The 14,360-nt window shown below is 34.5% G+C and overlaps 1 protein-coding gene across 3 annotated transcripts in view; it reads left to right on the top strand.

The window, feature by feature from the left end:
* The window catches only part of Hcfc2 (host cell factor C2), a 67,020-nt gene that overhangs the window by 17,664 nt on the left and 34,996 nt on the right, over window positions 1-14,360 (top strand). For all 3 annotated transcript variants that reach the window (XM_027944641.2, XM_071609581.1, XM_071609582.1), the window contains exons 9-13: window positions 622-674; window positions 5,192-5,366; window positions 7,930-8,133; window positions 8,930-9,003; window positions 10,920-11,057. In XM_027944641.2, coding sequence (XP_027800442.2) covers window positions 622-674; window positions 5,192-5,366; window positions 7,930-8,133; window positions 8,930-9,003; window positions 10,920-11,057 — 644 coding nt within the window. The remainder of the gene's footprint in view (window positions 1-621; window positions 675-5,191; window positions 5,367-7,929; window positions 8,134-8,929; window positions 9,004-10,919; window positions 11,058-14,360) is intronic.

Raw genomic sequence — 14,360 nt, 5'->3', positions numbered from 1 at the left:
TCCAATGGTAAGTTTATATGTTGAGTTTCAGCTCTAAAACTTAGCTCTTGTACCATTATGTGCAGCAGAATGGATAGATGTGCAGAATAGATTTTTTTTTCCTGCAGTTAATTTTAATGCACTTTAAAAATTGATGTTTCTTGAGTTCAGGAGATGTTTTTGATTAGCTTTCAAAAATATTTCTTTTCTTTTCTTTTTTTTTTTTTTTAAATCTGGGGATTGAATCACTAAGCCAGATCTGCAGCCCTTTTTACTTTGAATCAGGGTCTTACCAAGTTGCTTATGGCCTTGCTAAGTTGCTGAGGCTGGCCTTGAACTCATGAACCTCCTGCCTCAGCCTCCCAAGTCATTGGGATTACAGGTATGCGCCACCGTGCCTGGCTATTTCACGTTTTTCAAATGTATTTTTAATTAGGCACTTGGAAAGTAAAAGCAAATTTTATTTTATACAGTCTTCCAGAAAGAGTTTCAATTAGCTGTTAAACTATTAAGAAAACAGATAAATTTTGAGAGAGTACTATTTAAAAAATCTTTAATATATACCTTTAAAGAATATATTAATAATATGTTTTACTGATATTCATCAAGAGCATATTAGTCTGAACTTTGTCATTCCCACAGGAGGCAGAGTGGACCCTCACAGACAAGGCAGTAATAGCATCCTTCCGAACAGTGTAAGTTAACACATTTATGATGGCAATTGAATGTTTATTGTTAAAGTCCCAATTTTTATTAAGATTTTTAGTGCATTACTTTAGAACAGGGATCCTCAACTCTGGTACACATCAGAATCATCTCTGAGATGCCCGGACAGCTCTGTTTTTAAAGAAAGCTTCAGAGCTTGGAGGTGTAGCTCCTTGGTAGAGTGCCTGCCTAGCATGTGAATCCCCTTGCTTGTATCCCCTAACACCGCAAAAAAAGGAAAGAAAGAAAGCTTTACAGACCGTTGTGATAGTGGCCTGAATTAAGAATCCCTGTCTAAGAGAAGGTCACCCTCATTATATATAATATCAGAGACTATTCATATTTACAGATCTATATATAATAAATACATGTATTCTACATTTCTAGAGGTATCCTTTAAATATGTACATAAACATATTCTTTATTATATATTTTTTCCCCACAGTATATCAGTTGCTAAATTGAATACCTCTGTATGTGATTTTGAGTATGAATGAATTAATGATAGGCAAGAACAAAAGTAAACAAATATGTCTATACCTACATCATTTTCTATGAAGAGAGTCTCCTGGTATAGATAACAATTTGTAAAACACTAATGAATTTTAGTAAGCTATTCATTAGCTTCTATGAAGCATTTTATAGTTAGTAAATAAAGAAATAAAATAAATAAAAAGGCAGTTAACACCAGGAAAAACAATTGTATAAGAAAGGAACAATACTCAAAGCACTTTTATAACTTACCTGTGAATGTCACCATCATAATTATCAGTATCATAGTGTCTTTTTCCTATGCTAGGATCCATGCTTCCTGATCTTGTTCCTCTTTTCTGGTTTTTTCTCTTGTTTTGTTGCAGTATTCCCTCCCGTAGTTTCTTGAGTAATGACTTATGAAAGGTAAACATTGTGAGATCTTGTGCATCCAGAAATTTCCTTATTCTCTTCACATTTTACTGATAGTTGGGTTGGGCTATAGAATTCTATACTGGAGGGGCTGGCATTGTGGCTCAATGGTAGAGCACTTGCCTAGCGTGTGTGAGGTGCTGGGTTTCAATTCTCAGCACCACATATAAATAAATAAAATAAACATCGATTGACAACTAAAAAACACTAAAAAAAAAAAAGAATTCTATACTGGAAACTTCTCAGAAAATTAAAGACATATTCCCTGCCCCCTTCCCGTCTTTTAGCATTCACTGTTGCTGTTATCACCTGGCTTCCTAATCTTTAATATATGACCTAATTTTATCCCTTTTATCCTGTTTTCAGAAATTTTACCTATGATGCTTTAGGGTATGTGTCTTCATTTGAGATATGCTGTGCACTTAGTGGGCCCCACTGTTATGGAAACTCAAGGCTTTCATTGCTGATTATTTCTTTCCTCTAATGCCTTGTTAATTTTTAAAAATTTGTTAAAATTCTTGTTGAACAATGGGCTTCCTGAACTGGTCCTCTAATTTTACTGTCAATCTCTTTTTCTACTTTCTGAAAACTTTCATTTTATATTTTAAATTTTCTATCCAATTTTTAAATATATTCAACCACATTTTTAATTTCTAAAAGCCCGGTCTTTATTTCTTTTATAAGCACTTTATTCTTGCTTCATAAATGTAATGCCTTCCCTAATCTCTTCAAGAATTATGCCTTTTTAAAAGATTTGGAGTTTTATTCTGCTCTGCAATATTTCTTTTTGTTCAAGTGGTTTTTGTTTTTGTTTTTGTTTTTGTTTTTGTTTTGGTGTTGGGGATTAAACCCAGGGCCTTGTATATTCGAGGCAAGCACTCTACCAACTGAGCTATAGCCCCAGCCCTCAAGTTTCCTTATATTTTTAAAATTTAGGCTTTCATTAGAGGTTGTCATTAAATGTCTGTGAGTTTGGCTGTCCTCTTATGTTCCAAGTGAGGGCTGAAAGAAGAGATTGGAGACTCTATGCATGCTTATTGATTATTAGACCTTAATAAGGTCTGCTACTAAGGGTAATTGGGTGGGAATTCACAAATATTTTCTAGTTTCTTGCCTGGGGGTTCTAAGTCTGGTCCTCAGTATTTTAGGAGCTAAGTAAAGGAATGGGGCAGTAGGTCTCTCTGTTCTACAGGTGAACTTACACTTAATTCCCATTTTTAGCATGACTGCTTAAAGGGTCACCACCACCCTTATTTGAGGGACACTAGAGCCTCACATATCAACCTGCCTGCTTACTTCCCCTCTTCAGTTAGAATGGGAGAGAGGAATTCTTCTGGCTTAGTATGCAGAGACAGCCTAGCTGGTCTTCAGCACTATGCGCACAGGCTGCCTTGTGACAGGTCTCCAGGGTTCCTTCCCTGGCGTGCTTCTGTACTTCTGCCTTTTCAGACCTGATACCTTCCTGGGTCTTGCAGCACAGATGTTTTGCATCTTAATGACTTTTTCCCTTTAGGCTCTTAGTGTCCAGCTTTTTCTACTTTATATCTTACCTACAATCTTCTCCCATACCATACTCTTATTCCTTATGTATTTATACTTTTATACTTCATTTCTAAGTGTTTGAATTGGGTTTTTGGAGGAATATACTGAAATAAATGTATTTAATCTATCAGATTTAACCAAAACTCTTATGATATTTTATTTTACATAATTGTAGTTAGACTGTTTGAATTTTAAGTAAAGAATAGAGACACCATAACAGAGACTTTGGAATTAAATAAATTCTAGCTGTGCTACTTCTTGGTTTCCTGACTGTAGTTCTCAATTACATAAAGTCTCTGAGTTTCAGTTTTCTTTATACAACAGAGTACATTATTCAATTTACAAAATTCTTGTGACAATTAAGTGAAATACAGAGTTTATAAATAAGTAACACAATGCCTGGTACAATTATTGTTGTTACCCTCATCATTTATTAAGAATGCACCATCACCACCAGTTATGGGCAATTCTAGGGATCTAAAGAATCTTTTATTATTTTTTTATATATTTTTTTCTAGTTGCCAATGGACCTTTATTTTATTTATTTATATGTAATGCTGAGACTCAAACCCAGTGCCTCACACATGCTAGGCAAGTGCTCTACCACTGAGGTATAGCCCTAGACTGGGATCTTAGAGTCTTAAGAAATTATAAGCATTGATAATAAAGGTATAACAAAAACCATTACTGAAATAGAACAGCAATACTGGTGTATTTGAACAAAGCCAGGTCTCTTTTATGGTTTAGTAGACCAATAGGTATTGTTATGTAATTACTGAAAAAGTTTAAATGTGTTCATTATAGTGTATTTAAGAAGGCAAAGACAGTGTCATTAGGAAGATTCCTATCTTAAATGCTTAATGGTAAAAATGCTGATATGTATTAATTTTTTTATATGGAAAACTCAATCATTAAGAATAATTCATTTGCTTGAAGTTTCCATAGAACAGATTTTACTTTCAGGAGTCATCAAATCTTTAATCTACATGCTGACCTTTGTTAAAAAAATTTGAACAGACTGTTAAACTCAGTAGTTTTCATTTTCTTTCCCTTGTTACAGAAGTATTTATTTGTAATACTAACTACCAGAATAAAACTCCAAGTCTTTTAAAAAGGCATAATTCTTGAAGAGATTAGGGAAGGCATTACATTTTTGAAGCAAGAATAAAGGCTTATTAAAGAAATGAAGAATAAGATCAGACTTTTAGAAATTAAAAATGTGGTTGAATATATTTAAAAATTGGATAGAGAATTTAAAATGTTGATTTTAAGCTGGGTATGGTGGCACATGCCCAAAGCCCCACCTTCACTGTAGGTTAAGGCAGGAGGATTGCTTGAATCTAGGAACTCATGGCCAGCCTCACATAGTGAAACCCTGTCTCACAATTTTCCCTTAAAATATATCCTTCCTTGCCAGGCTCAGTGGCACGTACATGTAATCTGGCTCAGGAGGCTGAGATAGGAGGATTGTGAGTTCAAAGCTAGCCTCAGCAAAGGCGAGGCACTTAGCAACTCAGTGAGACCCTGTCTCTAAATAAAATACAAAAAAAATAGGACTGGAGGTGTGGCTCAGTGGTTGAGTGCCCCTGACAAGCAAGCAATCAAGCAATCAATCAATCAAATCTCCCTTCATTTCCCCTTCAAAAATGGTCTGTTGCCGGGCACAGTGGTGCACACCTGCAATCCTAGCTACTCTGAGGCAGGTGGATTGCAAATTCAAGGTTAGCCTCAGCAACTTTAGGAGACTCTGTCTTAAAGAAGAAAAAGGGCTGGAGATGTGAAGCTCAGTATTGAGAGTGCCCTGAATTCAGTCCCTATTGCCACAAAAACAAAATCAAAAACTAATCTTTTGAGATGGAGATTAAGTGAAAAATAAATTATTTTCTTAAAAATTTAGAGAATAAGTCTATATAGAAATTAATAATATAGTTTTAAAATGTTTTATATTTTGATAAACATCTTTTCAAAATAATTTTCTTGTAAATTAATTTGCTTGTTTTTTTACATGTATTTCTGTTCATTGAACATTGCTTGCTACAGTAAACTATTTTATTTCTTGTAGATCAGTGACACAGTAAACAGTACAAAAGTGGAACATTCAGCCATGAGAGGAACTGCAATGAAAAACAAACAAGATTTCAAAGCAACAGATTCTAATGCCATTTTATATTCTTCTTTGGCATCTAATGCTTCTAATCATAATAGTTGTATGGTGGATATGCTAAGGAGAAATGAAGGTATAAAGATGACATTTTGAGTAAAACTAAACCTTTTTATAATATGGTAGGGAGTTTTAGAGTCATTGAAAAAGTAAATGTTATGTGGTTTAAACAATTTTCCTCAAAATATTTACCATATTGCACCTAGTTAGAGTAAGGTCAGAATACCAAGTAGGCCCTTACCTGAATAGTAATGACATGTTATGGGTATACGAAAGTTCTTGGATAACATTTGATGTTAGTGTTCAGTGTCATTATTCCTTTACTTATTTTTATTTTCTTAGCCCTGAAATTATTTATTTTGGGCAGGGATTTTGTCCATTTTGTTCACTTGTATTTCTCCAGCACCTAGATCTGTGCTTGGTAAATATAGTAGTCACTTAGTAAATATTTGTTTGGCAAATAACTGGATTATCCTCAGAAAGTTAGCTCAGTTATAAGAACTATTGATTAGCCCATTGCATTCATGAGAGCTTATAACTTGGTGATAATTTTATTTGCATATGCTGATGCCATTTACATTAAGCATTTCTTTTGATTTCAGAACCTGAAATTATTTTATAAATCTCATTCTGATATATCTCTCACTTAGAAACGTGATTATTTTTTAATTTGTAAAAAAAAAACTTGAAAGCTGATATAAATCTAATTATTCTTCACTTACTCGAATTTAACAAGATGAATATTCCTTTTATCTCTGTTTATCTTTATAGGTCTATGTTAGATAAAAATATTCAAGGAAGATAATTTTCTATAATTTGGATAAGTTTAAGTAGTTTAATTTTTGGCAAGTGGTGAAACCAGATTGGTTGTGCGATAGTGCCTGGCACATTGTTTATACTCATATGTGTCATAGAAAGACTCCCCAGTTGACTTTTTCTCTGCAGTTTAGAGTAGCTGCTGAAGAGTGTTTCAGAAAGTGAAGGAGGAATATGTTTCATTTTTTAATAAGCTCTCTAATCTTACCATCAGGAAGAAATATGGTAGGAAATGGTTAGGAGACTCGGTAGGGCTCTGTCAGAACTGGGAGGTACATAGAGACTAAAGCAGTACATGGGATGGAGTCATTGAAGAGACTTTTAGAAAGCTGTGTTTATTAAAATTGGCAAGTGGGTGGATATGACAAATAAAATTGAGTTGAATATAAAGTTGAACATCAGAATGGATAATGCTTCTCTTTGTCAAGGTAGAAAGTATCAGCAAGAACAGATTTGGGGAAAGGTTCAACTTTGAACATACTATCTTTGAGGAACACAAGAAATATATTGGTGAAGATTTTTAATGGGAAATTGTATTCTTAGATCTGGAGTCTAAGAGAGAGTCCTCAGCTGGAAATATACATATAGAAGTTTAAAAAGTATCTAAAATATAAGTTCCACAAGAGCAGGGACCTTGTTAACTTGTTCACTATTAGATTCCCAGCCACTGGTACAGTGTCTGGAACATATATATATATATGGGAGGTGAATGATTCATGATGGTTTTTAAAGCACAGGGAAAATATGCAAAGGGAGGGGGAAAAGGCAGCTGAGCAACATGGGAATATAAGGCATCATTTGAAGAAGAAAAACTAACTGAAGAGATTGAGAAGCGGGGGGGCTTAGAGGGATAGGAAAAGACAAAATACTGGTATGTACCTTTTCTTCAGACATCACAGTTTGTGCCTTTTTGTAAATGAATATCTCTATCATATGAGAGAGCTCATGGGGCATGAATCCTGCCTGCTTTGCAAATAAGCACAATGTCTGATAGATTACAGACCTTCAGTATTGTAGAATGAATGAATGAGCCATAGAAATATATTTTCAAAGGAATATATGGTCAGCATTGTTAACACTACAGAAAGATCAAGTAAATGAATACTGAAAAGTATTCCATAGCAATCATTGACATTTGCCAAAACCTTTTCATTAGAGTAGTATGCTAGAAACCAAAATTTGGGAAGATCAAGGATATGGAAATTGCTCTGAAGAAAATTAGTGAGGGGAAATAGAAACATGAGGGGACTCTGGGTGAAGGAAGATGTGGGTTTGCTTGCTTGAGAGACTTAATGATATTTATGTAATGAGAACTAAAATCTAAAGAAGAATCTAAAAGTCCTGAAAAGACAGGAATGATTGATGAATAAAGGTCCCAAGATATGAGGGAAGACAGATTAAACTTCCTTGAGAGAAAGCTCAGCTCATCTTCTGATATGGACGAGAAGACAGGGAGGATCGGCACCATTTCTAGTTTGATGCAGGAGAAGACAATAAATTGATGGAATCCATGCCTGATGACTTGAATTTTTTTTGTAACACAAGAGGCAAAACCATTTGATCTATGGTTTAATAGAGAGTTCAAGAACAGTGTTTTAGTGTTTAGATTGGAAGAGGAAGCTAAGAAGTTGAACATCCACTATAGATAGAATGCATTTTTCTTCTGGACATTTTATGCCTTATGGCCAAAACATACTGATGCCATTTGCAGGCTCATGTTTATGATTTTAAAATTGAAAGTACCAGAAAACATGATAAAAACAGTATGACACAGTTATTTCCAGGTACTGTACTAATAATAGATCTTTTCTCTTTAAACTTAGGTCCTCACACTTCAGCAAATGTAGGTGTACTAAGTAGTTGCCTGGACTTAAGAACAGTAACCCCTGAAACTTCGGTGTCCAGTACTGTTTCCAGCGCACAAACTATGGTAACCCAGCAGACCATTAAAACTGAATCATCCAGTACAAATGGGGCAGTTGTTAAAGATGAAACTTCACTAACAACATTCAGTACCAAATCTGAAGGTTTGAAATGTGTTTCACATACTGTATTTTGAACCATTTAATGTATATAAATTCATCAGATTTATTTGTTTTAAATAAGAATTGCATTTCATCTTGAATTGAATCATGTAAGCAGATAAAGCATTTCAGTTAAGTATGTTATATAAAATAATCTTTGCTGCCTTACATAAAATATTTAGATTAACACACACTGAGATATAATCAGAATATATTTTCCCTACTGTGATTAAATTCAGCAAGCCTTTTTCCATATAAAAAATTAGTTGTAGAACATGCATTAACAGTTCTTCCAGCTTGATTAATTTCTAATTTTATAAATTCTTATTCTTTTACAGTAGGAATTATTTCATCTTTGGTATACATTCTATCGAGTTCCAACTAGTTATCAAACTCATAAGAATGAACTATATGAATTAATTTGAATGCAAGTTCATATTTCTGGGCTGGGGTTGTAGCTTAATGGTTAGAGCATTTGCCTCACATGTGTGAGGCGCTGGGTTCGCTCCTCAGCACCACATAAAATAAATAAAATAAAAGTATTGTGTCCATCTACAACTAAAATTTTACAAAAATAAATAAAAAAGAGTTCATATTTCTAATTACCATGATTTTCTCCCTCTAGCTATTTTTTTCCCAGTTTTTTAAATTGAAAAATACACATAACATAAAATTTACCATCTTTACCATTTTTAATTGTACAGTCCTATGGTATTAAATGCCTGCCTACTTATAAGTTATATTTTCATGTGTCCAAGTAATTATATAAATCTTAATTGATTAATTGTTTAATTTTTAGTTGATGAAACATGTGCTCTGCCTGCAACTAAGATTAGCCGAGTAGAGATGCATGCTGTACCCATGCCATTTGCTGTAAGTACATTACTTGGTGACAATGCATGTTTTCAAATGATTATTGTTGCTTTTTAAATGCTGAGCAACTTCTAAGTAAATTCATGAAAAGGTCCTTATGTCTTAGTTAGTAATGAATTGATAATAAATTTAGAAATAAGTTGTTGAATAGGATAATGTTCCTAATGTTTAATGGAAAAAGCTTGCTAAAATGATAATACATATGCTGTGGTCCCAGTTTTAATAAAAAACACACATAATACATAAGTTCACACTGTCACATTTACCTACACACATGCACACTAAAATGCTACATGATTCTATTTGTGGGGCCACCACAGATTATTTTTACTTTCTTCTCTTTATGCTTTCTATATTTTTCTGTAAAGAAACATTACTTTTTAAATCCGAAATATATGTGTGTTTACACACATATATATGTGGTGTGATATGTAAATTACATTAATGGTTTAATGATAGTTATGTTATGGAACAAAAAGTACTTGGCTGTATTTCTAGGAGCACAATAGAATACTGCAGTGTTGGATTGACATACACGTAGGACAACCCAGTAATCTCTGGCAAAGGCCAAAGTTAATCTGCATGGCACCAAACTTAAAATTCTAGGAAAGTGCCTCACAAATACACCAAGGTTGTCTTAATTAGATATGTATATAAGGATAATACATATATGCATATATATTTTTTAGATTTTTTATGATGAGTCATTTCAGCTTTATTGTTGTCAGCAAGAGGTTTTTTTTTGTTGTTGTTGTTTTAAATAACATTTACCTTTTGGAATCTTCTAAGAATTGTGTGTAGTTTTCATTTTCTTTCAAATTTTTGGATTGCGACCATATATTTACCTTAATCAGCTTTCATATTTCCAGAATGTTAAGTCCTAGTGTTCTTAGATTCTTTTCAAGAAAGGATTGTTAAAATGAACTTTCTTCGTTTGAATCTGTTTTGCAATGATCAGCCAGAATTGTACTGGTTATTTCAGCTGGAGCCAATTGTTTTATAAAGTTGTTGAAGAGAATTTTTACAACTTTAAAAAATGAAGACAAGTTTAAAGCTATTCCTTTTTTCTCTAACCTTAAAGATTCTTCTAGTTAGTTCACTTTGTCATGTGTGATAGCCTAAATAACAAAAAATGTGAATGATAAGCATGTACCTCTGCTGTTATATATTTAAGACAGAAATAAATAACTGAAGTGCACATTTGTTTTGAGCTTCTGGAAACAGTGTCTCATTTATAAGAAGATGGCTTAAAAAGGTTAGTTCCAGGGATAAGTATAATTCACTTACCACTAAAAGTAGCTTAAGGTAGAGGAAATTTATTTGTTTTTAAAGCAGGGTAAAACATTTAAAACTGTTAAATCTCCTTCTCTGTAGTATATACTAAAATATATTCAAATCGCATTTTAGTTTTGAACATTTTTTCTCCTTTTAGGTTTGGAGAATCACAGGTATTTCAAGTGCAAAGATCACTGAATTTTTGCTAGTTGTTTTGAATCTAGTAAAAAGCCAGCTTGGAATGAATTTTTCTTTATTTGCTCCCCTTGGAGCAAGTGTAATGTTTCACTAGCGGGATTACATTTTTCGGAGAGGGTCTCTGAAATGACAATGTTGTATAAAACAGCTGGAATTTTAACATATCACTGATTGTGAAGCATGCTAACTCTATAGTACAGAGTTATAGTGCAGAGCTACTGAGTTTGAGAATGCCTGTCACTCCTGTGTTTTAATTGGTGTCCCCTTTTCACTGTCAGTTGACCTAATCTGTTAAGACTTTATTTACTTATAAGCTATTAATGTTGTGGTGTTTACCCATATACCTACTTGTATTTGTAGATCACTGCATGGATTTATTAAATCTTGAACTTTCTTATATGCTCAGTAAGAATCTTCATAAATCTTTCTTTCTCTAACATTAGAAAGAGTCTCCTTCAAATCCAGTGGCCACAGTGAAAGCAGGAGAACGACAGTGGTGTGATGTGGGAATTTTTAAAAATAATACAGCTTTGGTGAACCAGTTTTATTTGCTGCCAAAAGGGAAGCAAAACATCTCCAAGGTAACTTGATATATTTTCTTATAAACCTTGAGAGTGAGATTATTTTTATGAATCTTATTCATGTCACTATAATTTAGTGTTGTGTATATTTAGTCATCTTGTATTCTTTGTTAAGGCTCTTTTTTTTTTTTTTGGTACTGGGGATTGAACTCAGGGGCACTCAACTACTGAGCCATATCCCCAGCTCAATTTTGTATTTTATTTAGAGTCAGGGTCTCACTGAGTTGCTTAGTGCCTCACTTTTGCTGAGGCTGGCTTTGAACTCACGATCCTCCTGTCTCAGCCTCCTGAGCCGCTGGGATTACAGGCATGTGCCACCATGCCCAGTTTATTAAGGCTCTTTTAATAAAATATATAGCAAACATGTCATTTAAAAACTCTTTATCACTAAGCTGAACTTCACATCATAAAAAAATCTATTCTGGCCAGCTAAAAAATGAGGATTATTTTGAAATGTTTCCCATTTTTTTACTCTGTGTATTTAGAGAATGGAATGTTGTCCCATTGATTCAGGAGGCTGAGGCAGGAGGTTTGCAAGTTTGAGGTCAGCCTAAACAATTTAGTGAGATGCTTTCTCAAAAGAAAAAGGACAGGGGTTATTGCTCAGTTGTAAAGCACTCCTGGGTTCAGTCTTTCAAAAAAAAAAAAAAAAAAGAGAGGGCCGGGGATATAGCTCAGTTGGTAGAGTGCTTGCTTCACATGAACAAGGCCCTGGGTTCAGTCTCCAGTACCACGCACGCGCGCGCGCGCGCGCGCACACACACACACACACACACACAAAAGAATGAAACATTCTTTTTTATTGAGAGATTTTTTTTTGTTCCTGATTTTACATTTTAAAAAGTGTAAAAGCCCCAATATGCTATTGAATGCTTTTCCATTGAGTCTGACCCCATTATAGATACATTAATTGAAACATTATCAACCTTCTAAGAATTAATTAAATAGATAACAGTTCTAAAGAGTGTTGGACTAATTTTTTTTTAGATGGAGAATTTCTGAGAGGCGATTGTCAAGGAAATAGATATTTACTTTAATTTTTTAGATCTTCCCAAAAGGAGATAATAAGTTTAAAAATCTGAAATCCTAAATGCTTAAAAGCCAGAACTTTTTTGAGTGTCAACATGCTGCCATAAGTGGAATAATCCATATCTGACCTCATGTGACAAGCCAGAATAAAAATGAAGGCATACTAACTTATCTTTAGGTGATTTGTATAAGGTATATGAAAGAATGAACAAGGCTTGTCTGGGACAGAGCAAATGCCCATTTATTGGGGAACAGCTCTGCGTATTTATAGAGCCAGAGGTGGTTTGACAGTTGGCATGGGGTGCTTTTTGATTGGAGGGTAAGGATCAGGTGAGCCAGCAGGGCTAGTCTGATTGGTGGGTAGGATCAGGTGAGCCAGCAGGGCTCTGATTGGTGGGTAAGGATCATGTGAGTCAGCAGGGCTCACCATTGGACGGCTCTTCTTGGGGGATGGGGAAGTTAGTCTTTGGAGCCAGGGCAACTCCCAACAGTATACATGAAACATAAATAAATTTTGTGTTTAGCTTAGGTCTTATCCCTAAGAAATCTCATGTGTATGCTAATATTCCAGAACCTAAAAAAAATCCTGAGATCTGAAATGCTTCCTTTTTTTTTTTAAGATGGATACAATATCTTTATTTTATTTTATTTATTTTTATGTGGTGCTGAGGATCGAACCCAGTGCCTCACATGCGTGAAACAAGCACTCTACCGCTGAGCTATAACCCCAGCACCCCCCAAATGCTTCTTGTTCCAAGAATTTTGGATGAGGGATACCTATCCAAAATCCAAGTATATGATCACTTGTATCACATAAAAGTGATACCCAACTTGTATATCATTTACTATATATATTACTTATATTTGAATTTCTCTAATATTACTCTTGATGTCCCTCTTTTTCACAATGAATTTTTCCAATATTGACAAGAACAAATTCTGGTTAATAATTTGTTAGTATTATGCTTAATGAAATTTCTGGCTGCAGTTGGCTGTTATATATAAGGACATATCCATATAAGGGCCGATTAGCTGCCTGATTTTTCCTAAAAGAAGTAAAGAGCATAGTGAGGCATGGTGACACACATCTGTAATCCTGGCAGCTCAGGAGACTGAGGCAGGAAGATCACAAGTTCAAAGCCAGCCTCAGCAACTTACTGAGGCCCTGTCTCAAAAAATAAAAAAAGGGCTGGGGAAGTGGTTCAGTGATTAAGCACCCCTAAGTTCAATCACTGGTACAAAAAAAGAAAGAAACAAAGAAGGAAAAAAAGTGAAATAACATAAAATTTAGAGCCAGGAACTTGGTTTTGACTCACTAGCTCCAGCACTCAGCAGTACGAAGAGGGCAGGTCACTTATTTAACCTCTTGAGACTCAGCTTCCTCATCTATGATACATTGGCAGCCCTGGCCCACAGGGAGATTGTGAGGGTTTAAGGAGAATGTATAAAATTTGAAAGTAATAAATGTTATGATTTAACTTCTTAGAATATGTAATCTAATTATTTAACATTTATTCAGTGTCCTGGATATAAATTTTTAAAATTCACTATACTATGTGTTGATCTCTCCTTTTCTATCAAACTTGCTTGCCTGTCTCTAAGAGTGTTGTTCTTTATTTTTGGTACTGGGGATTGAACTCAGGGGCATTCAACCACTGAGCCACATGCCCAGCCCTATTTTTTTTTTCTTAATATTTTTTAGTTGTGGATGGACACAATAACTTTGTTTATTTTTATGTGGTGCTGGGGATCGAACCCAGTGCCTCACGCATGCTAGGCAAGTGCTCTAACACTGAGCCACAACCCCAGCCTCCCAGCCCTATTTTGTATTTTATTTAGAGACAGGTTGTCACCGAGTTGCTTTTAGTGCCTCGCTTTTTGCTGAGGCTGGCTTTGAACTTGCGATCCTCCTGCCTCTAACATCTGGAGCCGCTGGGATTACAGGCATGTGCCTGGCTCTAAGGGTATTGTTCTTGGAAAGACTATTATTAAACAGTAAACCTGAGATTCTGCTCCAAATTAAGTTTGCATGGAGTTAGGATAATTGTTACTTTGTTTTTATAAAATGGTTGGTAATTTTTTTTCTACCTTCATACATTTTATGTGCAGAATACCCTTACTGGAAAAATACTTATTCTCTGAATAATAATCACTGATTAATGGGCTTATTAGTTGCTTCTGTATTAGAGGGTTTATTGCTTAGAGTGAGAGAAATAAATGTGAATTGGAACTTTAAGAGTTTTATTGTTCAGTGAAGATTAAATAATTAAAAAA

Source organism: Marmota flaviventris, chromosome 3, assembly GCF_047511675.1.
Source record: "Marmota flaviventris isolate mMarFla1 chromosome 3, mMarFla1.hap1, whole genome shotgun sequence".
In the NCBI taxonomy this organism is placed as follows: domain Eukaryota; kingdom Metazoa; phylum Chordata; class Mammalia; order Rodentia; family Sciuridae; genus Marmota; species Marmota flaviventris.
Note: the sequence above shows the minus strand (reverse complement) of the source record. Positions and strands in the feature narration are given on the sequence as shown.